Source organism: Zeus faber (assembly GCF_960531495.2).
Source record: "Zeus faber genome assembly, chromosome: 14".
Classification (NCBI taxonomy): Eukaryota; Metazoa; Chordata; class Actinopteri; order Zeiformes; family Zeidae; genus Zeus; species Zeus faber.
The window spans coordinates 7019878-7045965 of NC_137200.1; the positions used below are offsets into that span (position 1 = coordinate 7019878).

At 44.8% G+C, this 26088-nt stretch overlaps 1 protein-coding gene across 1 annotated transcript in view; it reads left to right on the top strand.

The window, feature by feature from the left end:
• Window positions 1-26088, top strand: part of jade2 (jade family PHD finger 2) — a gene marked incomplete at its 3' end in the record, with an annotated part of 178949 nt that overhangs the window by 36232 nt on the left and 116629 nt on the right. Inside the window, exon 4 of the mRNA XM_080014202.1 lies at window positions 20817-20974. Within this exon, the coding sequence (XP_079870328.1) occupies window positions 20817-20974 (158 nt within the window). The remainder of the gene's footprint in view (window positions 1-20816; window positions 20975-26088) is intronic.

Here is a 26088-nt window from a genome sequence, read left to right on the forward strand (position 1 = left end):
TGTCTCTCTTGCTCTCTTTGTCGCTCTTTTGATCTCTTTCTCCTCAACCCAAAACGGCAGAATGGTTAGGAATAAACTGAAAACCGTTGGTTCAAAACTAAATGCGACTAAATGTTCTGCAATAAAAGGCCGCGGATTTGCCTGTTGTCGCGCCCAATGCTGTCATCACCATTTGCTCGCCTACTGTCAAAATACTGTATTTTTTCAATTACTGCTGTATTGCGCATGTGTTATTTGGCTATTAAACACAGGACCAAGTGGTAAAAACAAAATTCAATAAGTTGGGAAAGTTACAAAATTCTCCTTGTTCATAGTTTGATCAATGTGGGGAATACAAGCATTTGGTTTTGCAGAAGCAATATAAGACAGTAAGAGAATAAAGAAAAAGATGTTTGGTGTGTGTGCATTTTCTTTTGCATTGTTTTACAAGTGTTGCCACACTGTGTCAACAATTAAGTCATGTTGATTTTATTATGTAGGACCCCTGAGCTGCTTACAGGTTCGAAATCTGGTCTCCAATTGAATACAGTTGAACAGTCCTGGTATATTTCTCTGTGAGCATCTGTGTTTTCTGGAATGTACCTGTGTGTGTTGGAGTCACTAAGAGTCTATCTTTGTGTGTGTGTGTGTGTGTGTGTGTGAATGTCTGTGTGTTTGTTTCTGTTTGGGTGTGTGTGTTTATGAGATCCTAAAGTGGCGTACCAACAGTCTAACAGCTGTCTCGTAGCTCATTAGAGACTGGTAGGACACAGCTGTGAAACTCTGTGGCAACCAGACGCAAACATCTGCACACACACACACACACACACACACACACACACACACACACACACACACACACACACACACACACATACACACACACTCACACAGACACAGATCTGCCAAGTCTCACGCTTTGACATATCAACCAGTTCACACGCCACACCTCGTATTTCTCATGCTGAGAATCCCAAAATAAGTAAAGTTGCTTTTTTTTCACCATATATACAGTATTTCCTCAATTGCGCTTGCTTGGAGCCCCTCGCTGTTCGCGTGATGAGCGGGAGATCCTTTCCGCACGTACATTGTGCATATGTGGTCACTCCATAGGGCATAGTTAGGCAATGGCCTGGGGCCTCGCACACTAGGGGGCCTCATAAATTTGTGTGGGTTTTTATTTTTCCGTAAAATATTCCGTTTCCTTTGACAATCAGTCCAGCGATCAGCGCTGTGCGTCACTCACACCTGATGAGTAGAATTAGGAAAAAGAGATTAGAGAAGAAGGTACAAGGCAGACACGGACGCAGTGGGCGGAGGAGAAGAGACTCACACTTGTAGTAGTGTTGAAAAGTTTGTCTCTTTTCTTTTAACTATGAAATTGTATGAAATATTTTGTATTCCCTACAATTTTGTAGTGGAATAAACTGCGAATCAGCAAAAGCTATCCGCGGCACGTCCCCTACACCATTTCTTAAAGGAAAACAAATAAAAACAATGTTTTTATTTGAGGTGTATTTAATCGAATTTGAACGAAACAAAAAGGAATCCCTGTTCTTCCCGTGCCGCATCACCCATGGCAACTTAAACACCTCTGTAATCTCACTCCGAACTTTTTGGGACGCTTGGCAGACAAACACACACACACACACACACACACACACACACACACACACACACACACACACACACACACGCACACACATCCATGCACGCACGAATACTTCTGTTGTGTAAAGGTACCATTTGATCATCTGTCAGTTACCAAGATGTACAATATATCACCACACAAAACAGCGTGTGTGCGGGCGTGCGTGTGTGTTTGTGTGTGTGTGTGTGTGTGTGTGTGTGGGTCCACAGGTAGGGAAAGGAAGAAAAGTGCTTTGAAAAAATGGATGAAGGAGGCTAGAACTGAGACGACTCAGAGGGGATGAGTGCGGGAAGGAAGGATTTATGGAGGACAGGGAGGGATGCATGGAGTGACTGAAGCGTGAAAGCTAGACACGGGGATGGACAGATCAATGGAAGAGCCCAGAGCTGGTGGGGTTTAAGGATAGATATAGATAGATGTACAGAAAATTGCTTGGCTTGTTGGATAACAGACGGACGGTGGGCCAGAGGGACACGTTGACAGAGGAGTGGCTAATGGATAAATGGATGGATTGAGATCGACAGAACGACGGGTCTGTGGATGAAGGAAAAGGGCCCATTTGGTCCAGTGTGCCAAGGGGCTGATTGGGTCTGCTTGTTTTGAATGCAGAATCTGTCGCCTGGAGCTTTAACCCGTGCATCCAGGGAGCCCGTCATGAGATGTTAACCAGTGCTGAGCGTCGTCTACAGCAGTGGTTCTCAATGTGGGCTCCAGGGACACCCGGGGGGTCGTTATAGAGGTTGGGTGGAGGCTATTTGGTGCTTGTAGCGAGGAAGCAGATGGAGGATTTGGACAATTAGCACTGAACCATATCTAGCAAGACAAATATTCCCAGATTGGGACGCCCAGAGACCAAATCTTATCAAATGGGGTCTGTGGCATTGATATGAAAAAGGTTGATTACCTGGTTTTCAGGGTCATGTGATGGGGAGTGATGGGGAGTGATGGGGCAGAGAGAGAGAATTAGTTGGAGAGAGAGAGAGAGAGAGAGAGAGAGAGAGCGAGAGAGAGAATTGGAAAAAGCAGGACAAAGAGTAAGAACCCATAGAATAAAAAGGTTAGACGAAGGGGCCAGGTAGAAGAAAAGGAGGGAGCAATAGCGAGATGAAACAGAGATTAGTGGGGCGAAGTGGAGGTTGGGGGTCAAAGGAAAAGAGAGGGATGAATGGAAATGAAGTCATGGGGGGGTTGGTGGAGGCAGAGAGAGAGAGAGAGAGAGAGAGAGATGACAATACGCAAGAAAAATAAATAGAGAGGGAGTGGGAAATGGAGGTGAAGTGAAGAGTTGGAAATGGTCGCTACAGGGAAATACCAATCATTTGAATAGAAAGAAGGTGAGCAAGTGGACGTGTCAAGGCAGGTGGAGTCCAAAGTAGTCCTTCCTCTTCTTCTTCTTCTTCACCTTGAAATGTAACAATTGACAGCCTAATATCTTGTTCATCCACATCACCTCAAACCAAGGTCAGTTATTAGTCATTACCAGAACATTAAACTTCTGGGTCTATTACTAAATAATTCATGTACTACTTAAATATCTTAAATATCTGATAGTGTAAATATCTTGTGAACGCACCAATATTCATCCCCAAAATGATCGATATCATTTATCGATCGTTTTGGGGAGGAATATTGGTGCGTGAATACCGAGGTATTACTCAAAAATATTGTGATATTTGATTTTGTCAACGTCTCTAGTATTTACATCGGGAGAGTCACAAAATACGGATTTCAGATCCGTTTGGGGAGGAGAGTCCAGTGCAGGGGACCTGTGCCCTCTGTCATTAAGTCCACCAGGAGAAGAACTCCAAATGCCTTTTTGTCTCTCCTGAGGCAGTCGTTACATCTCGGGTTTGTTGCCTTTATTGGGGGGGGGGGGAACAACAACAAAAAAAAAAACAAAAGCGCAAGAGCAAGCGGAGAGGTGAGAGTCGCTCCGGCCGATAAACTTCACTGCACACAAAGTCCGGACGTTTTACCCGCCGTTCATCGAGTGCGGCATCCACACCAACACGGGAGGCTTTGAGACGCGGATGTGTGCGTCGGTTGCGGCTGCAATTGTAGCCAGCCAAGCGTCTCCAAAAAACCCACATAAAACTAGGTCACAGCCCCCCCCCCCGTCCCCGCCACGGCGTCTCACCAGATCCGCTGCCGAAGCGCACCACGCTGCTTCCGAGGATATTTGCATTTTGTCTTTGTGAGGATGAGGGAGGGGTTCCTTATCTTTCCTCCTTCCTCTCTCTCTCTTTCTCTCTCTCTCTCTCTCTCTCCTCACTCCCTTCCCTGTGACCCAGTTTAATTTAACCTTCATTTATCCCTGGAAAGGTTGCTGAGTGAGCATCTTTTCTTTTTTTATTTCCAGCAGCCTCCTCCTCCATCTTCATGCGACTACACACGTTCGCACCTGGAATCCGCTCCGTACATCCGACCGCCAGAGGTTTCTGGGGGAGTGTTTTTTTTTTTTTTTTTTTTTTCTCAAGCTCCTCGAAGGGGGTGGGGGAAAAAAAAAATATGGCGGTCATTATTCCTCTTGTTTGCCGAGGCGTCCTCAAACTCGCAACCTCCCGCACACCTGCTGCTACCTGAGTTGTCCTGGCTTTTAGCCGCCATTTGTCACTGATGACATGAGCCTCCCACTTGTGTTTCCATGTGTGTGTGGGTGTGCAAGGTGAGGTGTATGAATGTACGAATTTATGATTTTGTTTTTGTTGGTTTTGCGCTCTGTGTGTGTGTGTGTGTGTGTGTGTGTGTGTGTGTGTGTGTGTGTGTGCATGCGTGAGTGTGTAACATTTCATAAAATCCCTTTTTACAAAAATTATAGTCAGTGAAATAATTCACAATTTTCCTCATGAAATGTTGCTTCATCCAAATACATGACATACATTTATTCTAATTGCAAGTTCAGACACTGTCTCCTCTTATATATTTGACACTGCGCGGTAATTCCAGACCTGTGTGTCGGCCGTAAAGCACGAGCGGTACAAACGATGCGTCGCCGCTCGTGTTCATGCCAAACGCAAGCTATTACGGCTGCATCCAGATGTGTGATGCCCACTTTATTAGTCCAAAAGAACTTCTGAGTGGGCTGCGCTGGTCATACGTACTTGCACACACGCACTGATATCCAACCACAGTAATACGTGCCTCGTAAAATTGGTAAAATGAGTTTAACAGCCCCGTTCGAAACCAAAAGCAGCAGTCAGTCAGTGGGGCGGCAGGTCAGCCACATTGCAGAGATAGCTGTACACCTACGTCCTCACATCACTTCTGATGACCAACTCCAGAACTAGTGTACCACTAGCTGTTTTGAGTGTTTTATTCCAATAAAAATAAACATCCATTTTGGAGAACACATTTCATTTCTGACGAATGCTTGAAATAAGTTATCTGTATGACATGGGATCATTTTGTAACTAATAATTCACCTGATGTTGCACTCATCCTACTTTCATTCACAGGATCGCTTCAAAACGTTGTGCAGTGTGCTTGAAAGCGGCACCTCATTTTTTTTACGCATCGCGATCAATTCAGGTTGCCATCTGCGACATCGTCAGTCAGTGGGAAGCTGCATTGAAGTGGGAACAAGGCTTGATAACGTGACCTTTGCGCAGACCCGCGGACAATCAGCCTCGGCGGCTCCGAACCGAGCTGCTCAGCCCGTCGTTTGTCTCGCGCTCCTTCAGTGGAATGCAAAAGGCGACTCGCTAGCTCTCTTTCTCTGCTCTTGTTAATGAGAGCCACAAATTACAGGCGCTCGCTTCTTCAGAAAGATAGAAGATTGGGGCTCACTGCAACGGATGTGAGATTTCAAAATTATTCTTGGGAGGGTGGGGCGGTGTGGTTGGGGTGGTTGGTAGCGCCGTTGAATGAGAGCAAGATAAAAATCGTTTTTTGCATTCAAAACCAAAATCCCTTTTTTGAGTCCAGTGAATAGCACGGACAAGTGTACAGGCTGTGAATGCTGGTGATTTAATTTTGAGAGCGGAATTGCAAACTATGACAACTAGAAAGTCCCTGTCTGCTTTCAAAGGATTTCATTTTGCATCGCTTATGGCATGAAAAGCCTGCAAATGTCATGTTTTCAATGTTTTTAATGGGTTATTTTTATTTTTTTTTTAAATAAAAGTGTGTTTGCACCTTTATGTACCGAGTGACACACACACACACACACACACACACGCGCACACACACGCACGCACACTTGCGCGCTCACACATATTATGGAGTCCGCAGAACAAGGAGATGTGACACAATGATGGTCACGAGGGGCAGTATGGGAGGGAGGTGACTTGATCCTCTATTCCACCTCTGGGAAGAGGCAGCTCCACCTCCTCAACCAATCAAGGAATCAGGGCAAGCCACACCCAGTAGGGTTGGGTAAACAAAATATCACAAATTTCACAATATTTTTTTGACAGAATAGCTTGATATGGATAATATCATGATATTTTGGATGTTATGACCAAGCAGGTAGAGGCGTTGATTTGAATAGCTAGAAGTCTATGGAGTTCAGAAAATGACATTACTTAACTGTAATGTACCCTCAGAAACAACACTGAACTATTTTGCGATGTGTATTACGATCTGAGACGATCTTGTCTCATAGTATCACAGGTAGGGAGCAATCAAAACGAACTGCCTGCGACATCAACCAAAACTTCACAACTAGTCCTTTTGTAAATAATTCAAAGCAGCAAAAAATGACTTTAATGTCTCGATCTGTCTGCCTATCTGCCTGTGTCTATACGGTACAGTACTGTCGATATGTCTCTCTGTAACACTCTGTGGTTTGGCGTAGAGGTAATTTTGGCAATTCTTTCTTTTCTTTTTCTTTGACTCTTCCTCTCTCTGCTGGGTGGGAGGCAGATGAGAACCTAAGGCTTTTTGCCTCTGGGGGAAAAAGACAAACATGGGAAAAATGATGACACACAAAGAATAGGTGAGAGAGAGTTGGGCAATTTACAGTATAGTCCAATATAGAGTCAGTCTGAGGTGTGTGTGTGGGTGTGTGTGTGTGTGTGTGCTTGTTTGGCTTGGAGTGCTTACCATGGGTACGGCAGTGCGTGTGTGTGTTAGTGTGTCTGGATTGGAATGGTAACCGTAGATACTCATAGCCTCTGTCTGCCAAGTAGGTGAAAGATAGATTAGGAGTGTGTGTGTGCGTGTGCGTGTTTGCATAGTTTTATATCACTGTCAGTGTACACTGACTTGCCTCTTAAAAAATCGAGACCTCAGTCTAAGACACACATACACACACACACATACACACACACACACACACACACACACACATACACACACAGACACACACATACATGCATGCACGCATGCAGACAAACACACACACACACACACACACACACACACACACACACACACACACACACACACACACACACACCTTACACCTCACCTGACTCCTGAGGACCTTCCAAACAGCCAATCATTAGAGTAAGGCTCACTTCTGTGATGTGGCTGCTAAAATTAGCCTTCTCTCTGTCAGTGAGCTGACATCTGCTGTGACGCGCTACCGAGCGCCAGGTTGTCATGACGCCCAGGGAAGAACTGTTGTTTTTCTACTCCTCTCTTCTCCTCTCCTCCTCATCTCCTTTCCTCTGTTCGAAATGAAAGCCACTGTGTTTGACGGCTGTGTCTGGTCAATGTATATGGAGCGGGATAATCTCTTTTACAAGCTGCTTTGAGGGGGGCACCATGTTGAAACAAACACAGTGTTATTTTGCAAATGCAGCGTTGAGATGCATAACCACCCCCCAGCCGGCCCAGGTTTCCTCAAAATCAGTGTTGTATTGTCTGAGATCCAAGACATGGCAGGTACAGGGCTTTTCAGAGGGATTAGAGTCGTGCCAATAAAATCTCTCAGGAAACAAGGAGGCCCCTGGTGTGCAAATCTAACTCCATTTAGGTTCAGGAGTAGGATCCAAAAAAATCATGCAAGGAAGTAGAGGACATCTCCATTTTAAACCCAGCTCCCAACAGGTTGTTATTGCACCACTGTCAGGAGGCTTCCTAATAAAACCCCTCAACTGAACAAAACTACACAATCAAAACTACCTTCAGGATTGAGAAAATGTACTTTAAGCAAAACTTTAAGTTACATTTCTTTCTTTAATTTTGGAATTTAAAGTCCCTGTAAAGTGAATAAATCGATTTGTTTCTAAACACATTAATGAAAGTAATTGCAGATTTTTTTGGGTGGGGCTAAATCATGCGTGATGTCATCGACCTAAGTCATCAGTGACATGGAGCGGTCATACTGGGCATCGAACGCCGTTTTGGGAATAAACACCTGGAGTAAAAGGCGTCTTCAGGGAGACCGCAAACTCATGCCAAGTCTTGGCGCCGATCCCGCGGGTGCTTCCAGGCCCGCGGGAAAAATGCACCGGCACCCACCGGTCGAAACACGCAGAGGGCGTTGCGCCCGTGATCTGGCAGAGTGAGATGCACAGCAGAGCGCAGATTCCCCCGAACCGTCCCGTTTGTTTGACCGTGCAGGGTTTGATTGTGTTAGCATTAGCTACATGCTAGCAGGCTGCAGAGCCCCGACCTGGCCTGCGGAGGAGCCAGCAGGGGGCACCGGGGAGCGGGGAGTCCCGCAGGCGGACCGCGGCGCTTTGAGGTGAGCAGCTAGACGCACAGGACTGGGTTCAGCAGAACATTTAAACATGGTAGTTATTCCAATGTGAACGTACAACACGATTAACGAGATTGGGCGTGGTTTCAGCGTCTCGTAGCGGTGGAATCGGCCTCTTTTTTCATTTTATATACTTGCCAATGTTTTTTATCATTCAAACTTGGCTGGGTGGTTGATAACACATTTTTCAGTGGTGTGCCAAATGCTGGACACATATTTATTTTTGCTTTACAGGGACTTTAAACCAATACCATTTAACTGATTCAAATAAAAATCACTTGTTTGCATTTATCTCTGTTTTGCTTGTGCTGCCACACTCCTCTCATCCGGTCGGGTTTATTTGTGTATCTCTTTACTCTAGTTACAGTCTCAAAGCCCACATTCACAAAATAATGTGACGCCACAGCCTGAAATTTGACTTTGGCAGCCAAAAAAATGTATAGTGCCGGAAAAACCCTGAGAAAGACGGATGGACAGGCCAACGTTTGAACAGATTGATTCGATATCATAAAATGAATTTCAATGCTGTTGAATCCATCCATCTCATTTCCTTACCTGCATGTTCCTGGTCAAGGCTTTTTGGGGGTGACTGGAGCCTGGTGCCCTAAGTGAGGGGCACACAATGCCTAATTGCGCAAATTCACACCATTATAGTGTTTTGTGAAATTCAGCGTTTCTCTGTTTTGCCGAACCAGCTTATCTTGGGGTGGGAGGAAACTTGAGCACCAGGGTGGACTGCCATCAACCAGATCACTGCTACAACCAACTCCAGCAGGTTTGCCCTCTACCACATCCGCAGGACACTCTTCTGGCCCGACGACCTGCCTGTTCCTTCAGACCTCTACAGCACACCCAGAATGCAGCCGCCCGTTCAACTGACCAAAATTCTCTCATGTCCCACTCGCCTCCTCCGGTCACTTCACTGCTCACCAACTCTACTCGGATCAAATTCAAAGAGCTGGTGCTCTCCTAGAAGTTCAAGTTCAAGAGATTATTTGTCACATACATATACATACGTTCATACATATATGCAGTGAAATGTCATGACACCCGGTGATTACGCACAATAAGCTCTATAAATACTAAAAAATACCAAAATGTGCGTAATCGACACAAGGTGCTCGCGCAGGAAGGCGGTCCATCGACCTGCTCCTTCGTACCTACAACCACTGCTCAGGCTCCAGGCTCTGGCTTGTTTGCTGTGCTCCCTCTCTCCCCTTGTGGCCGGCTCGCTCCTCCATCGCTACACCGACTCGGGTGTCGCTCATCCCCGTCGTGACTCTTCCCATCCCGGACGCCACAACGGTGAAACGAGCTCTCCCCGGCTGCCAGGACGGCCGAATCTCTCCCCACCCCCGACGAATGCTACTCATTCCTAGAGACTCCTAGAGGTTTAGCTGCGACGGTGGTTTGATACTATCGACAAAATGTACTCATTGCAGGTGTCTTTGGACAAAAGTGTGTAAAAAACCCACAGAAACATGGGGAGATCGGCCCTGTCAGGATGGTTAGACATGCAAACCCGGTGCCGGCCACACTGCCTGCTTCCATTGTTCCAGTTGTGTGGAAAAAACAGCAAACTCCTCCACCACAGACGGCACCATGAGAACGTCTCCGTTCTCCATCGCTGTGAGCCGGAGCCGAGTCTTGAGAGTGTTGGTAATTGACGGGAAGCATTTTTAGACGGAACACATACTGTGGCAGCTTCTTACCTAAATGTCCTCTCATGCCTCTAATGGCTCGGAGGACATTTAAGGACGCCGTGGTCAGAGCGGCTCCGCTTCCACCGTCCGCCGCACAAAACCTTCCCTGACCCAGCTGCATAGGTGATAACTGTCAGGTAACTACAGGTTATAAGTCGACACCCCGAGCATTCCCTCTTTCGCCGCTCTCAACCTTTTCCACCGCCAGGGAGGAAGAAGGGTAGCTATGGCGGAGAGAACCGGTGGCGATTAACGTTTGAACGTTGCGATATAGTACCGCGAGGAAAACTGGCGCAGCGACGCCAAACTAGCACGGTCTTGTGTGTGTGTGTGTGTGTGTGTGTGTGTGTGTGTGCGCGCGCGTGTGTGCGTGCGTGCGTCTTGCTATTTTTACGCTTGTATGCACAAATACATCTGCTTCTGTGAATGTGCATGGCCATGAGTGTGTGCTGTAGGGGTTGGGAATTTTGTACCTCTATTTTATAATTTTGTGTCAAAGCGGAAGTTCAGCAGAGCTCTGAGAACGGGCTGAAAGTTTTTACAAGAAGTTGCGCAGTTTCTCCGTCCAAATTACATCGAAAGTTAAATAATATACCCTATTAATTGATACGTGGTTAGTGTTTAATTCACCCGATGAAGCAGTGTTGAAAGTGCTTCACAGAAATCTGTTATGAAAACATGAAATGTAAGTAAACCAAAAAGTTTGAAACTGCTCACTCCTGCTGCTACACTTCCATCCACGTGAAGTAGATTTTTGATGAAGTAGTTTTATCATGTTACTTTTATGAGATGTTTCTCGGCAACTCCTCTTGTGTTTGGACTGAGAGAGCCAATAATCTATTTATTCTGCTTTTTTTTTCATTCTCTTTGTTCCTCCTGACAGTACCTCTCATTTGCTGTCTTTCTTTCTTTTGTGTTCTTCGTTGCTGTTGTTTTTTTTGCTTTGTCTGGAAAGTCTGTGCGACTGTGTTCGATACAATGGAATTCTGGGGGGTTCAAGCACGGTATCAAACTCCCTACCAGCACCAATATCACCAGGATAAGAGAGACATCGATTTAAGTTTATGGCCAAATGGTTGTGCCTTAAGTCCAGGCGATGTGAATGACATACTCCCCCTTCTGCCCTTCCTTTGCATATAGTGTTGATGCTGTCCTTGAGCAATCCACGGTGCTTGAACTCATATCTCTGTTTTTGCAAGTCATTACTGAAATTGTTGAGTGGGTGTTACTCTGAGCTGCAGGGCCTAAGACATTGGACTAATCAATATATATTTTTTAGGAAGAATCTTTATTTTATCGCACGGCACACACACATGCACTCACGGCATGGCCGGTGAAATGAGATTTCTGCTTTTGACCCATCCTGGCTCGTCCTTCCTCCGGGGGGCAACCAGGAGCAGTGTGCAGCACACAGCGACGCGCCCGGGGACCAATTCCAAATGTCCATCGCTGGCACGATGTTCTTCATGTTTTTGGTGGGGGACCTTACTGATGTTACCTGGAGGAATCCCCATGTGAGCACGGGGAGAACATGCAAACTCCATACAGAAAGGCCCCTAATTGGGAGATAACCCACGACGACCCACAAATTTCGAGGATAAATGCTAGGTCGTACCGCTCCCTTCTCAGAAGGCAAACCATGGAAATGGCTACGATAAACCTTGAGCAGAATCAGAATGAGAATCAACTTTATTGCCATGTAAGTTAGTTTACACAAGGGCTGAACGATTTGGAAAAATAATCAAATTGCCAATTTTTAGACCAATATTGTGTTTGCGATTTAGTATGCACATTTTTTTTTTTTTTTTTAGTTCCTTATCTTCTGTATTATTCAATAAGCACAAACATTCAATCATTCTATAGTATGACCAGCACAACATTGGATACAGTCAACATATAAACTGCCCTTTCCTGTCGACCAGGCCCAGGGGTCATGATGAAATTAGATGAATTGATGCATGAATTGATTGCATGAATAACATATCTTTATTTAACTATGGATTTGTAAAAAGAAAAATCTTCAATCACAGTAGAATATTGACTGATTGATTTAACTTCAAGCTTTATAATTGTTCGAATCTGAAAATGTACATTTGAAAAATAAGCATTGTTTCAGCAGAAATTAACGCACGCATACGTCCACATACACGAAGCGCTGCTCTGTGTGCTCAGGGACAGCTTTGCGCTCATTAAAAAAAAAAAAAAAAAAGTTAAAAAAAATGTATACAGGTACTTCTCACCTTAAGGACCTACCTGTTTAATGACCGTTCAGACTTACAGCCAGCTCTCTGACCAGTCTGTATTGTATCCTACGTACAATATCGCTGCGTCTCAGTGTCAAGCGTCTCGTTGTGCATCACCCATTATACACTATATATACTATATACTATATATACACTATATACACTATATGTACTATATATTCTATATACTATATTCACTATATACACTATATACACTTTTATAGTATATACACTATATATAATATATACACTATATATACTATATACACCATATACACTATATATATATATATATATATATATATACACACACACACTATTTACACTATATACACTATATATACTATATAGATCTCATCTCATCACCGTTCTCAGTCTCCGTCTTGTTCCCGCAGTCTACAACCTGGTTGTGGGAACGAAACTCGGTCATTAAGTGAGGAGTACCTGTATATACAAACAGACGCATTATTCTGGAAGAGAAGGTGAGAAGTGGAGAAAGTGTCCCCATTACACATGGTTCCGTTCCATTAGGAGACGTAAAATACATACACACTGTTCTGGCACGCGCATCGTCGGTACCGTCGGCGAGGGAGGCAGGTGCGCAAAATGTCCCCCGATCACTCCCTCTTCGCGCCTCCCCCCCGGGATGGCGCGCTAGGCCACCGCCTATCTCTCCTATAGGAAGAGCCGGCCCTGGACAGCGCTATTAGTTAGATTGTGTAAGATTAAAAAAAACCTCACTTTTGTGGGGTTTCAGGCTTTCATTTTTTAATTTGTGTTCTGTTAAATTATGTTGTCGGTTTGAATTTGATAAGTCGTTCAGCCCTAGTTTACACAAACAAGAAATTTGTCTTGGTATTTGGTGCATACAATAGCAAGATACATAAATCTAAAATAAAACAGGAGAAAACAAGATCAACAAATATATAGAATATAGCAAATATATTAGAATATGTCTGTTTTTAAAATAAAATGTCTGTTAAAATTAAATACGGCTGTTTTTAAAATAAAAAACTTTATAGTTTGTGCAGGGATGTGCAAAATATGAACCACGGAATATGTGTTAACGTAAGAAATTGACAGATGTGGGGACTGTTAATGGTGTGGTAACTATGGGGGTGGAGCAAGAGTCCGTGTCGGGGGGGCAGATGCAGACGGGATGGAACTGGTCTTGTGGCCTGAGGTTCTTACGGCCTCCTGCGGGGGAGGCGAGTGACTCAAAAAGTTTGTGTCCAGGGTCGGAGGGGTTGGCCACAATCCTGCTCCTGGAGGGAAGGAAGGTTGCAGCCGATCACCTTCTCAGCAGAATGAATGACACACTGCAGTCTGCCCTTGTCCTTGGCAGGAGCAGCAGCGTACCAGATGGTAAAGGAGGAGGTGAGGACAAACTCAATGATGGCGGTGTAGAAGTGCACCATCATTGTCTTTGGCAGGTTGAACTTCCTCTGCTGCCGCAGGAAGTACAAGCTCTCCTGGCCTTTTTTTGGTGAGGGAGCTGATGTTCATCTCCCACTTCAGGTCCCTGGTGATTATGGTTCCCATGAAGCAGCAGGACTCCACAGTGACGGCTAGGGAGTCACACAGGGAGACGGTGGGGCTGGGTTCTTCCTGAAGTCTACAACCATCTCCACTGTCTTCACAGCATTGAGCTCCAAGTGGTGCTGACTGCACCAGGACACCAGATGGTCAATCTCCCACCTGTACGCAGAGCCATTCCCACCAGAGATGACCCCACTGAGGGTGGTGTTGGTGGTGCAGCTGTTGGTGTACAGGGAGAAGAGAAGAAGCAAAGAGAGCCGCCTTGAGAGGAACCGGTGCTGATGGTCCGAGAGTCAGACACATGTTCTCCCAGCTTACATGTGCTGCTTCCTGTCAGACAGGAAGTCTGTGATCCACCTGCAGGTGGAGTCAGGCACACTCAGCTAGGAGAGCTTGTCCTGCAGCAGAGTTGGGATGATGCTATTAAAGGCGGAGCTAAAATCCAGGCCCACCACCTGTGGGCTGTGAACCAGAGTTTGTCATTGTTGTCACTCGCCCTAGTGCATGATGATATACAGCTGGCCTCACAGAAACTGATGTAGGACATCACAGCCTCTGTGAACTCATCCAGAATGTCGGTAGCAGTCCTGAAGACATCCCAGTCGGTCCAATCCAGACACGCCTGAAGATCCTCCACAGCTTCACTGGTCCACTGCTTTGATGCCCTCACTTCAGGTTTAGAGAGCTTTCATTTCTGCCTGAATGTAGGATAAGGTGGACCATGACGTGGTCAGAGCGCCCCAGTGCAGCCCTGTGGGCGGGGTGATAGCCACTGCTTACCTTGCGTAACAGTGATCCAGAATGTTGCCATCTCTGGTGGGGCGTTTAATGAGCTGTCCGGATTTGGGGAGTTTGTGGGTGAGATTTCCTTTGTTAAAGTCGCCGAGGACAATAACGAGGGAGTCCGGGTTTGTCCGCCGTGCCTCCTGCACGTTGGCCTGCGGTGGGATGTAAACACCGACCAGTACGGATGAAACAAACTCGCGGGGGGGAGGCGGGGAAGAAGAAAGGTTTACAGTTAATGAAAAAAGATTCCAGATCAGGAGAACAGTGGTGTGGGATCACTGTCACGTCGTTACACAAGCCGCTGTTGGTATAAAAACAGATCCCTCCACCTTTCCTCTTGCCGGAAAGTTCTGTGTGGCGGCCGGCTCGGAAGAGTTGGAAGCCTGCCAGCTGCAGCGCAGAGTCAAGTATCGATCCACGCGGTCACGTCGTGAAGCACAGAACAGAAGATGAAGAAGAGTCTCTGTTCTTCCCCAACGCTAGCTGAAGTTCATCCAGTTTGTTGCACGGTGGACGCACATTAGAGAGAAATATTCCCGGTAACAGAGTCGCACCGGCGCGTCTCCCTCCCCTCCGACGTTTCACTGTGCGTACAAGGCAGAGTGTGTCTGTGACAAGAATGTCCAGTCATTCCACAGATGTGGCGAGGAAAGTGGGAAATGAATCCGCAGGGGTTGTAACCCTGATGTTCAAGAGCTCCCGTTACTGTCACAACTGTGTTCACAAACAAAACAAGACGGAACAACGCAAACCATCACACCGAAGTGGCCCTCCGTGGTGCCATCTTGAATAAGTACATTGATCTGATTTTGGATTTGACATGTTTTTTTGTTTCATTTTGTAATATTGCTTAAAAAAAAATCACGATGAATAAACAAATTGTGAACAAAACGCACTTTTGAGTCAATTCCCTCTTTAAAGAAGCAGAGCTCAGTTCTGACTGGCTCAGGCCCAGTGTTACCTCTCAAGGTATAGTTGTGGTACAGTAGGTTGTGGTACCGTAACACTCATATGTTACGTAACATATTCAGTACAACAGGGTTGTAGCCGTTGGGAGCAGCATCACTAATCAATCCAGAGACCTCTGCGACTGCCAAGTTGCAAACACCTCTCCACTACTGGCACTGGGAATGATCGATGCCTCATCCATCGACTACAGTTCCTGGGAAGTGATGGATACATCATCTATCGACTCGGCTTCCTGGGAACGTTCGATACATCATCTATCGAATGCCGCTCCTCCAACTAGATGGATGGATAGACAATTTGGATGGCTTGTTTTATCTGGAACTCCTTTGCGCGGAGTGCTTCTTAATCTCCATGAACGCCCATCCGCCTGTCAGCAGGCTTCCCCGGCCACGTCTTCGGTCCAGAACCAGATTGGACTTAATGAGAGCCCTGTGTTCATACAGCTTATAACTCAGTGCACCGCGGCCACTGACAGACTGTCCTGGTGGAGGGAAGTGTGTGTCCGTGTGTTTGTGTGTGGCTGGATGGTTGTTTGTTCCTGTATCTGTGTGTGCGCGTATGTAAAGGGATCTAAATGTGCATGAGAGAAGGGGCATGTCTTGTGAGAAGATGTGGTGTGTGTGTGCGCGTGCACGTGCACGTGTGTGTGTGTTTTCGCGAACGTGAGAATTCATGTAAGGATTGCTATATTTTCAATACTGCTGAGTTTGTGGTAGTCGGTCAGCAAGCTACAATTATTCATCTATAAATAATAAGTAAAATGTTCTGTGTGTTGGCCGTCCTTCTGACTGTCAGTTGAGGAAGGAATATAATGATCAAAATCTGAAGTTTTGAGGTTTTCTGTTTTTCAACTAATCATGGCCACCATGACATCCAAAATCAAAATTTTCCAAAATTAGATTTTCTTTTGTCCTGGAAATAAATAGCGGCTTCAGGTGAGTGCTACTCAGAGAGCGCCTCTTATGATACTGAAGTCGGAGATTCAAGTGTGTTATCTGTAGAATTGCAATAATAATCACAACAATGAAAGACTCAATGCAAACAATGCTGTGTGAGGAAACGTTTGTGTGTTGTATCAATGAAGATGCACATTTTGCGCAGCTAGTGTGATTGCGTGCTCCATTTTCGACTCTCCACCGGACCGACCATTCAACGGTCGACGCAGCCGAGACCACTATGGTATCGGTCGATTTTACAATTTTGCGTTTGTGTCAAAGTTCGCCAAGGTTGAACTCTACGCGAAACTCCGCAAATTTAACAAAACTAATTCGGAACTCGGAAATTCAAAATCTTGCACGTTTGCACCTTGCACCTTTCATTTATCTGCTCCTCTCATCCTATCCTTCCTTTTCTCCTCCTATCCTCCCTGCTCCTTTCAACCTCTCTCTTGAAATGGAAGGAAGAAGCGGAGGACGTATGATGTATGGTGAGGGGAGATGGAGTAAAACACAGAGAGAGAGAGAGAGGGAGAGAGAGAGAGAGAGAGAGAGCTGCGAAGTTAAAAAACGACAGAGCAAGATTTAGCAGGAGTGGAGTGCCCTCAGTCTCTGTCATTCCTCCCCTGCTGTGGGGGGAGCGGATATAGATCATTGTCTGACACACACACACACACAGGCACACACAAAAACACACGCACATGCACATGCACACACACACGCACACAGGCACACACAAAAACGCACGCACATGCACATGCACACACACACACACAGAGGCACACACAAAAACACATGCACATGCACACACACACACAGGCACACAAATCAACACACACACACACACACACACACACACACACACACACACACACACAGGATCACATACATATGAACGTGCAAAACACACATTTATCCACAAACATGGCTGTCGAAGGGACTGCACAAAAACATATACAGAGAGACAGAAAAACGCATTCATGTGCCATATTTTACACGTGTTGACTCCATTTACAACATGCCTGTCAATATTGGGCTTTGAAAATAAGGGACAGTTTCTATCCGAGTGGACACACTGTTGGGTGGCGGGGGGGTGGGGGGGGGCTGAGATGGGCGGCGGCGCCAAAATTATAAATTCTTTTATTTTGAAAGGTCAAAAATACGGTTTATTTACGGGAAAATAAACAACTGGGAAGACAGCGGGAAAGAAGGGCAAAATACGGTAAAATCCCGGGGGAAAACGGAAGTGTCGACAGCTGTGATTTACAAAGGTGAACGTACCATTGGCTTAACCTGCAATCTGTGCTACTGGAGCTGTCAGCGGGACTGGAAGATCCTTTTGAATGAGGTGTCTCACCATTACGGTTCGAATTTACGAGACAAAACGCAAAATGTGAGCTATCGTCAGGAAAATGATCGGTAAAACGTTTGTGCTGACTAGCAAACGGGCCAAAACTCAATTTGACGCCTGTATGGTGCTTTTGAATCATCTGTTAATCTTCACCTAGATGATGAACACGTAGATCGTTATTTGAAAGAACCCCAAAGAAACCCACTAATGACGGCTGGGAGGAGCATGGGAGGCGGAGAACTCCAGGTTCATAAAGCAGAAGTCCTGCCTTGTTGTCGCTCCAGCCACGCACTGGTCCAGGTGGTTTCACCCTGTTCAGCTGGGCCATAGATGCAAATCCACACGGTCGACTCAAAAACCAACCATTGGGGTGGAATTTGACTTTCGGAGCCTTGATTTTCCACCTCGGCCGGCTGCGTGTGGAAGGGAAACGCCGCCATCGATCCTCGTGACACGCGCTTATTGATTTCGCTTCAAAAATTCAGAATTGAAATTCATCGTCAGGGTGAAATTGTGAGAACACAAACCGACGCACGGTTACAAGTAAACTAAAAACTGCACGCACACACAGAACGAGGCTATTACTGCTTTTTCAAACGCGCGCGCACACACACACACACACACACACACACACACACACACACACACACACACACACACGCACACACATATTCTTGTAACGCTATCAAAGTGAGGTCCGGGTAAATACACCTGGAAAGTGAGGACCCGTGTTTCTGGTGCACTTCCAAATCAAAGAAAATTGTCAGTTCGAGACTGGTCCTCACGAGTATAGTTAAACAGACACGCACACACACACACGCACACACACACACACACACACACACACACACACACACACACTCATCCTGTCCTGTCCTTGCCCCTTACTTGGATCTGCCATTACAAGGCCATCATTCACTATTTTTTATTTCTCTCTCTCACTTCCCCCTCGTTCCTGGCATGATAATGTCCCTCTATCTAACCTCACCCTGTTTTCCTCTTCCTCCGTCTCTCTCTCTCTCTCTCTCTCTCTCTCTCTCTCTCTCTCTCTCTCACCCCAATCTCTCTTTCCTTCCCTACCTTTCATCACAAACACTGCCACACTCGAAGCATGCTTTTATCTTTCTGACCGAGCTCTCTCATAATGTGCTGTTATCCTTCTATCTTCCCCCCACATTCCATCATCCGCCGCTGTCGTGGACACTGCCTTGTTTTTCCCCTTGTTACCCCTGCCCTTCCTTTCCGCTCCTCTCTGCTCCTCCCCTCTTTCTCCCTCCCATTCCTCTCATTTCCTTTCGATCACGGCGGGCTACACTAACACTATACTATACCATAAAAAAAAAGTCGACGTTTAATCGGATATTCATTCGGTAATCCCCTGGGCGCCCAGCAACAGTACTCGCTACTGTTGTCTCCCCTGCACAGACTCTCCAGCAACTCAACTTGTCTTTCTTTTCCTCCTTTTCGCTGGCTGTCCCGCTCCCTCGCCACTTTCTTCCTCAAGTGTCTCTTGATCGTTTTTCTTATTCAGTTCTGACCCTGACACGCTGACCCACTTGTATTATATCTATCTATCCGTCTATCCATCTATCTCTCCATCCAGTCTGTCTATCTGTCTGTCGCTCTCGGTCTTTTTCTCTCTGTGTCTAGGTTTCTCTCTCCATCGCTCCCTCTCTCTCTCGCTTTCTCTCTCTCCCACTCTCGCTAGGTCTCTAATAAGCCCCTGATTACATTAATCTGAGTTGTTGCATCAATAGTGGGGAATGGAGAATGGGGGATAGAGGCGGGGAGAGATGAGGGATGGATCGAGAGGGAGATCAGAGAGAGAAGGGAGAAAGAGAGGGGTGAGAGGGAGAGGGAGAGAGAGACAGAGGATGGAGTGATGTAATAAGCTGGAGAGAGAGGGCTAATAAAGCAAGGGCTTAGAGGCTGATAACATGTACTGTAGAAGGAAATCGTCCGTGCTCGTGTGTCTTTGTATGTGTCTAAGTGTTTGTTTGCACTTGCCCGTGTGTGTGTGTGTGTGTGTGTGTTTGTTTGTGTGTATGTGTGTGTGTGTGTGTGTCTTTGTTGCAGATGTCCTTGACTCTGACTGATAATATTATTGCTTTGGGCCCTGCAAGGGCATAGCGGGAGAGAAACTGTGTGTGTGTGTGTGTGTGTGTGTGTGTGTGTGTGTGTGTGTGTGTGTGTGTGTGGGGTGTCCATGTACAAATGCACGTGTGTGTACATGCATGCCCTTGTGCACAAATGTGCTCTTCCAGGACAACCCCCATCCAAACACACACACACACACACACGCGCACACACACACACACACACACACTCACATTGTTTTGGCTGATGACCTTTCAGTAATAGCGGAAGTCCCACTTCTGCACCAGGTTTGCATATCGACACATCTGCTTTTAGCAGGACTGTGAAGGCCTCTCGCCCATAGGTCAGGGACCGTTGCCGTGACAACGACAACATTTCATGCTTTGCTGAACCTTAAGGGCTGAAGCTCTGACGCCCAGCGCAATTTCGATTGAGAGTTTTTCACACTTTCAATTTTATGGGCAACCTTTGTTTGCCGTTTGACTTAGCTCACTAGTTTGATTCCTGTTTTCCTCCACAGTGTTTCTCATGTAACGCACACAGGCCACTCGTTAAACTGCTGCGCGGAACTGAAATCAAGTGGCTTTTTGGGGGTATTTTTAGACATTGAATGACCATTTCTTGGTATTGAGGATTCGAATGTTTCAGTCTGAGGGAAATTCCACTGACATCTAACCTCATCATTGTCTCAACTCAATGTGTCAAATCCTTTTATATAGTGTAACAGCGCCCGTGACCAACATTTAGAAGTGGCTGCCAAGTTGTCCACCATGCATCAGCTGTTGGTGGCCAAGACTGACAAAATGGTTGCCGGATTTTTATCATTTTAATAATTGACTGATAATGATGATGAACAATAATAATAATCAGTCAATTAAAAGATATCTGGAATGTCTCTCTCTTTTCCCCCTCAGGTGTTCCGTACAGACTTCATCACGGCCATGAAGCTGCCGGACTCGGCCCAGCTCGGCCCCGATGACTTCTACGTGCTGTCGGACCCCTGGAGGCAGGAATGGGAGAAGGGGGTCCAGGTCCCGGCTAACCTGGAGGCCATTCCACTTCCTGTGGTCAGGTAGGACACACGCACACACACACACGCACACGCACACACACACACACACACGCACAAACACGCATACACACGCGCGCACACACACACACACACACACACACACGTATGCTAGAGCATTTGTGTCAAATGCATGTTAGGTCGTAGGCCACCTCCACTCAACCTACTATACCTCTACACGACCTCTACTCTGCCTCTACATCTACTCTATCCCCCTCTACTTTTCCTCTAACTACTACTCTACCTCTCTCTACTCCACCTTGCTCTACCTCCACTTTACCTCCACTCTGCCGTCCTCTATTCTACCTCTATTCTACTCTACCTTTACTCTACCTTCCTCCACTCTACCTCCACTTCTCCTGTCCTCTTCCTCTTCTCTACCCTCCACATCTACACTACCTCTACTGTACTCTACCTCTGCTCTACCTCCCATTGCGCTACAGTACCTCTACTCTACCTCTACCCTTCCCCTCTACTCAACCACCCTCTCTCTTCGAGTCTACCTCTACCTCTACTCTACCTCCCTTTACTCTACCTCTACTTCTACCTCTACTCTACCTCTACTCTACCTCCCTTTACTCTACCTCTACTTCTACCTCTACTCTACCTCTACTCTACCTCCCTTTACTTTACCTCTACTTCTACCTCTACTCTACCTCTACTCTACCTCCCTTTACTCTACCTCTACCTCTACTCTACCTCCCTTTACTCTACCTCTACTCTACCTCTACTCTACCTCCTTTTACTCTACCTCTTCTCTACCTCTACTTCTACCTCTTCTCTAAATCTACTCTACCTCCCTTTACTCTACCTCTACTCTACCTCTACTCTACCTCCCTTTACTCTACCTCTTCTCTACCTCTACTCTACCTCCCTTTCCTCTACCTCTACTCTACCTCTACTCTACCTCCCTTTACTCTACCTCTACTCTACCTCTACTCTACCTCCCTTTACTCTGCCTCTACTCAACCTCTACTCTACCTCCCTTTACTCTGCCTCTAGTCTACCTCTACTCTACCTCCTTTTATTCTGCCTCTTCTCTACTCTATCTCCCTCCACTCTACTTCATCTCGACCACTTTCTACTCTACCCCTACTCTACCTCCCTCTACTCTACATCTACCCTACTCTACCTCTACCTCCAACTACACCTCATTGGAAAAGAGACTACTTTGACTAGTCTATTGTGGGTTTTTTCAGCTCTGTGGAGACTTAATCCAAGTGTACTGATCCTGTACATTCCGCCGAGTAAAACCTCTTACTAACAAATCATTGCAAGCCATAAATGATCACACGTATCAACATAAACACATACAAACACCCACTTTGTCTCTCTATTCCTCCCTCTCTTAGCACTGGGTATTCTATCTCTCTCTCCTAGTTCTACAGCTGTTGTAGATCTCCCATGTGGTTGCTTTGGCACTCGAAGAACTAATGAAAATACTCAGACTGGATGGTAATGCCTGGTAGAGGCCACACACAAACACACACACACACACACACACACACAGACACACACATATTTTTGCAGCCTCGTAAACACATAAATACACAAACACATGAACGCACACACGCGCAGTGTAAATGACGAAGCGTTTTTCACCTGCTTTCCTGCTGAACAGTTCAAGCAGCACAATGATGGACCATAAAGTGGAATCAAAAGACGAGGTATCTTAAGGAGAGATGAGATTCTATCACATAACCCGCTTAATTCTTAAGCACGGGCCTGATGACAGACGCAGCAGAGAAGGGGATACTGTTTCATCAGCAAAGCGGAAAATGTACTCGGACATGAAATCTAAAAACCAGAGAATATGAATTTTTTTTAAATCTGAGAAATTTATTTCTATATTACTGTGTGTCCTACTATTCAGTGTAGCATAGGGCTGCGTGTTACAATATTAAGTCTCAACATATCACATCATGTCTTTATTTCACTCATTTCTCAGGGCTTTTTTCAATATCTTTGTATTCTTATAAGGTGTATTTTTTCATATTTTGAAATTCACACACAAGATGTTATCATGGTCTGTCTAACATCATACTGCTACTTTTCGTAATTCTTATGCAAATAAAATTAGCAGGACTGCAATATCGGAAATACATTAGCATTTTCTAAAATATATGCCAGTATACATTGAAATATAATATATTGACAAATAAATCCTCCAGTGTAGCCACTGTAATGACTGTATGTACCAGCGGTGTCACGAGTCCGATTTGAAATCGGAAATTGATTGAAATGAGTGTTCGATTCCGAACTTCAAAAGCACAACTATTCTCCCCCTATTTTTGTGGGTAATATTGTCCGATGTGGTTGCCATATCGGGGCGGTCAAGATCCGCCTGTAAGCAATTGCAGTGTGCGCTTGGAGGTGCGAGCGGCACCAGGGACTCGATCCCGCTTCGCCCGGCTCCTGAAACAAAATTCCATGAAATTTGGTTTGGAGTTGGGCAAACTGCCGGTAAAGTGGAGGAGGGTCTGCTGAGCCGCACACGGCACCAGCGGATCTTGACCGCATAGGGTGGGAGTTGACGACCGAGCCAGTCGTGTTTTAGTACATGTAGAAGACAAGACACAGGCAGTAATTTGCCTTTTATTATCAGCGTTCCCCCCCATAAAAACAAAGAAGCATCCATTTTTCTGCGCTTATTTCTGTGAGTAACTTAAAAGTAATGTGATAAGTAACTTACTGTTTATTATTCTAAGCCTAGTTTGTTATTATTAGGGCTCCAGCCTGCAAATGTGACCCAAATCACAGACATGGTCAAGGTCACCGAGAGAAAGTACTGAAACACAACAATGACAGAAGTTACGAACACGGTTTACGTCATACGGAGCTGAAATGACCGAAAAACCGACCAAATTTGACCCGAAGTATCCAGCTGGTCGCGCTTGACTGACACGCCACTGTTCGTAAGCAAAATGAACGAGAGGAGATTTACAGTAAGACTCTCATGACGTCATCATACTATTTATTATAAATGTGCAGGTTCTGGAAACTTTCAATATAAGTGTTAATTCGCCATATCCGTCAGCGTTCACTCATTTGATCAGGGTGATTTACAGTTTGGAGACACCAAACTGTAAATCGCGAGGAGAGTCCCTCGGTCCGCTCCAAACGTCCCGCATTTAATCACAGAGCGCAGATTGGGGAACCTCTGGACCCCTGTATTGTAGCCTGCGGCTATATTTATTAATTGTTATTATTCAAATAAAAGCTGCTGTACTTCTTGAGAAATAAGTGTTTTTCTTTACAAAATAAATACTTGATAGTCCAACATCAACATAGACAACAACAACAACAACATAGTCTAGCCGTCAGGGCTGAACGAAAATTGGTTTAAATTGAAATCGAATCGTGACCTTAAAATCGTAATTCAAATCGAATCGTGGATTTGGAGAATCGTGACACCCTTATTATATATATATATATATTTATTAGGGATGCTAATTTATATATTTTTTGTTAGCGATATCCGAGCCTCATTAACCAAGGTGCCCTAATATTAAAATATTAGGGCACTGTCCTACGAGAAAAAAAAAAAAAAAAAAAAAAAGATATATATATATATATATGTATAGTATTTTTAATATATATATATATATATATATATATATATATATATATATATATATATATATTAGGGATGCTAAATTATATATTTTTTATTAGCGATATCCGACCTTCATTAACCGAGGGGACAGTGCCCTAATATTAAAATATTAGGGCACTGTCCTACGAGAAAAAAAAAAAAAAATATATATATATATATATATATATATATATGTATAGTATTTTTATATATATATATATATATATATATATATATATATATATATATATATATTATATATTAGGGATGCTAATTTATACATTTTTTATTAGCGATATCCGACCTTCATTAACCGAGGGGACAGTGCCCTAATATTAAAATATTAGGGCACTGTCACACGAGAAAAAAAAAGAAAAATAAATAAATAAAATATATATTATATATATATATATATAATTTATTTTATTATTATTTGTAGTGATGATGTTATGAGCTCAGCCCCGTGGTGACATTACATTATTTTTCTTTTGCCATGCAACAAATGTTTTTTTGTAATTACCTTTTTTTATAATAATTCTTTAGCTGTTACTGATAGTATTAATCGGTCAAAATTCTTATTGTCGTTTAACAGTTAAACCGTTAATTATTAACATCCCTAACATATGTATGTTTTTCCTCCACACTAAAAATCTGAACATGTTTTGAGAACATTAAAAATTCAGCTTGTAAGCAAAATCAAAGTTATAAGTCGATATGTTACTGACATTTATTTCAATTGTTTGGCTTCCTAGTATCTAAAGAGCTCTGTCTGTATCGCTGGATCACAAAAAAACAAACACACACACACACACACACACACACACACACACACACACACACACACACACACACACACACACACACAGAGACACACACACACACACACACACACACACACACACACAGTTCAGAGATAACAGGTTGAAAGCAATCTTGATGGCTGAGTGATGGATGAGTAGAGAAAGAGGGAGGGAGAGCGAGAGAAGAGTGATAAAGTACAAAAAGGGAGAGAGAGAGAGAGATGGTGTAGATTAGTGAGGAATTGATGGATTGATAAACACGGTTAATAGATAGATGGGGAGATAAGGAAAAAGAGAGATGAACGTGTGAGCTGCTGTATTGTTTATCCTCCCTTTCGTCGCTGTGGCTTATCGTTACTCCCTCCCTCCCTCTCTCTCTCTCTCACGCTCTCTCTGTTTCCTTACATCTATCTGTTGCCTGTCCATCCCGTATCCCCAGCTTTCCTATCTGATCTCTCCCTCTTTCATGCTCTTTCTGTCTGTCTGACATTGCTTCTTTTCAGCATCCTTTCACTGCTCTCTCTCTCTCTCTCTCTCTCTCTCTCTCTCTCTCTCTCTCTCCCTCTCTCTGTCTCTCTCCCTCTCTCTGTCTCTCTCCCTCTCTCTGTCTCTCACTGGTTAGCTTCCTTCTCTTCTTCCCCTTCGTCATAGTTTGAGTTTCTTGATACATTTCTTTGTTTATTCTCCTTTTAACTCTCAGTTTCTCAATCTGCACACCTTCT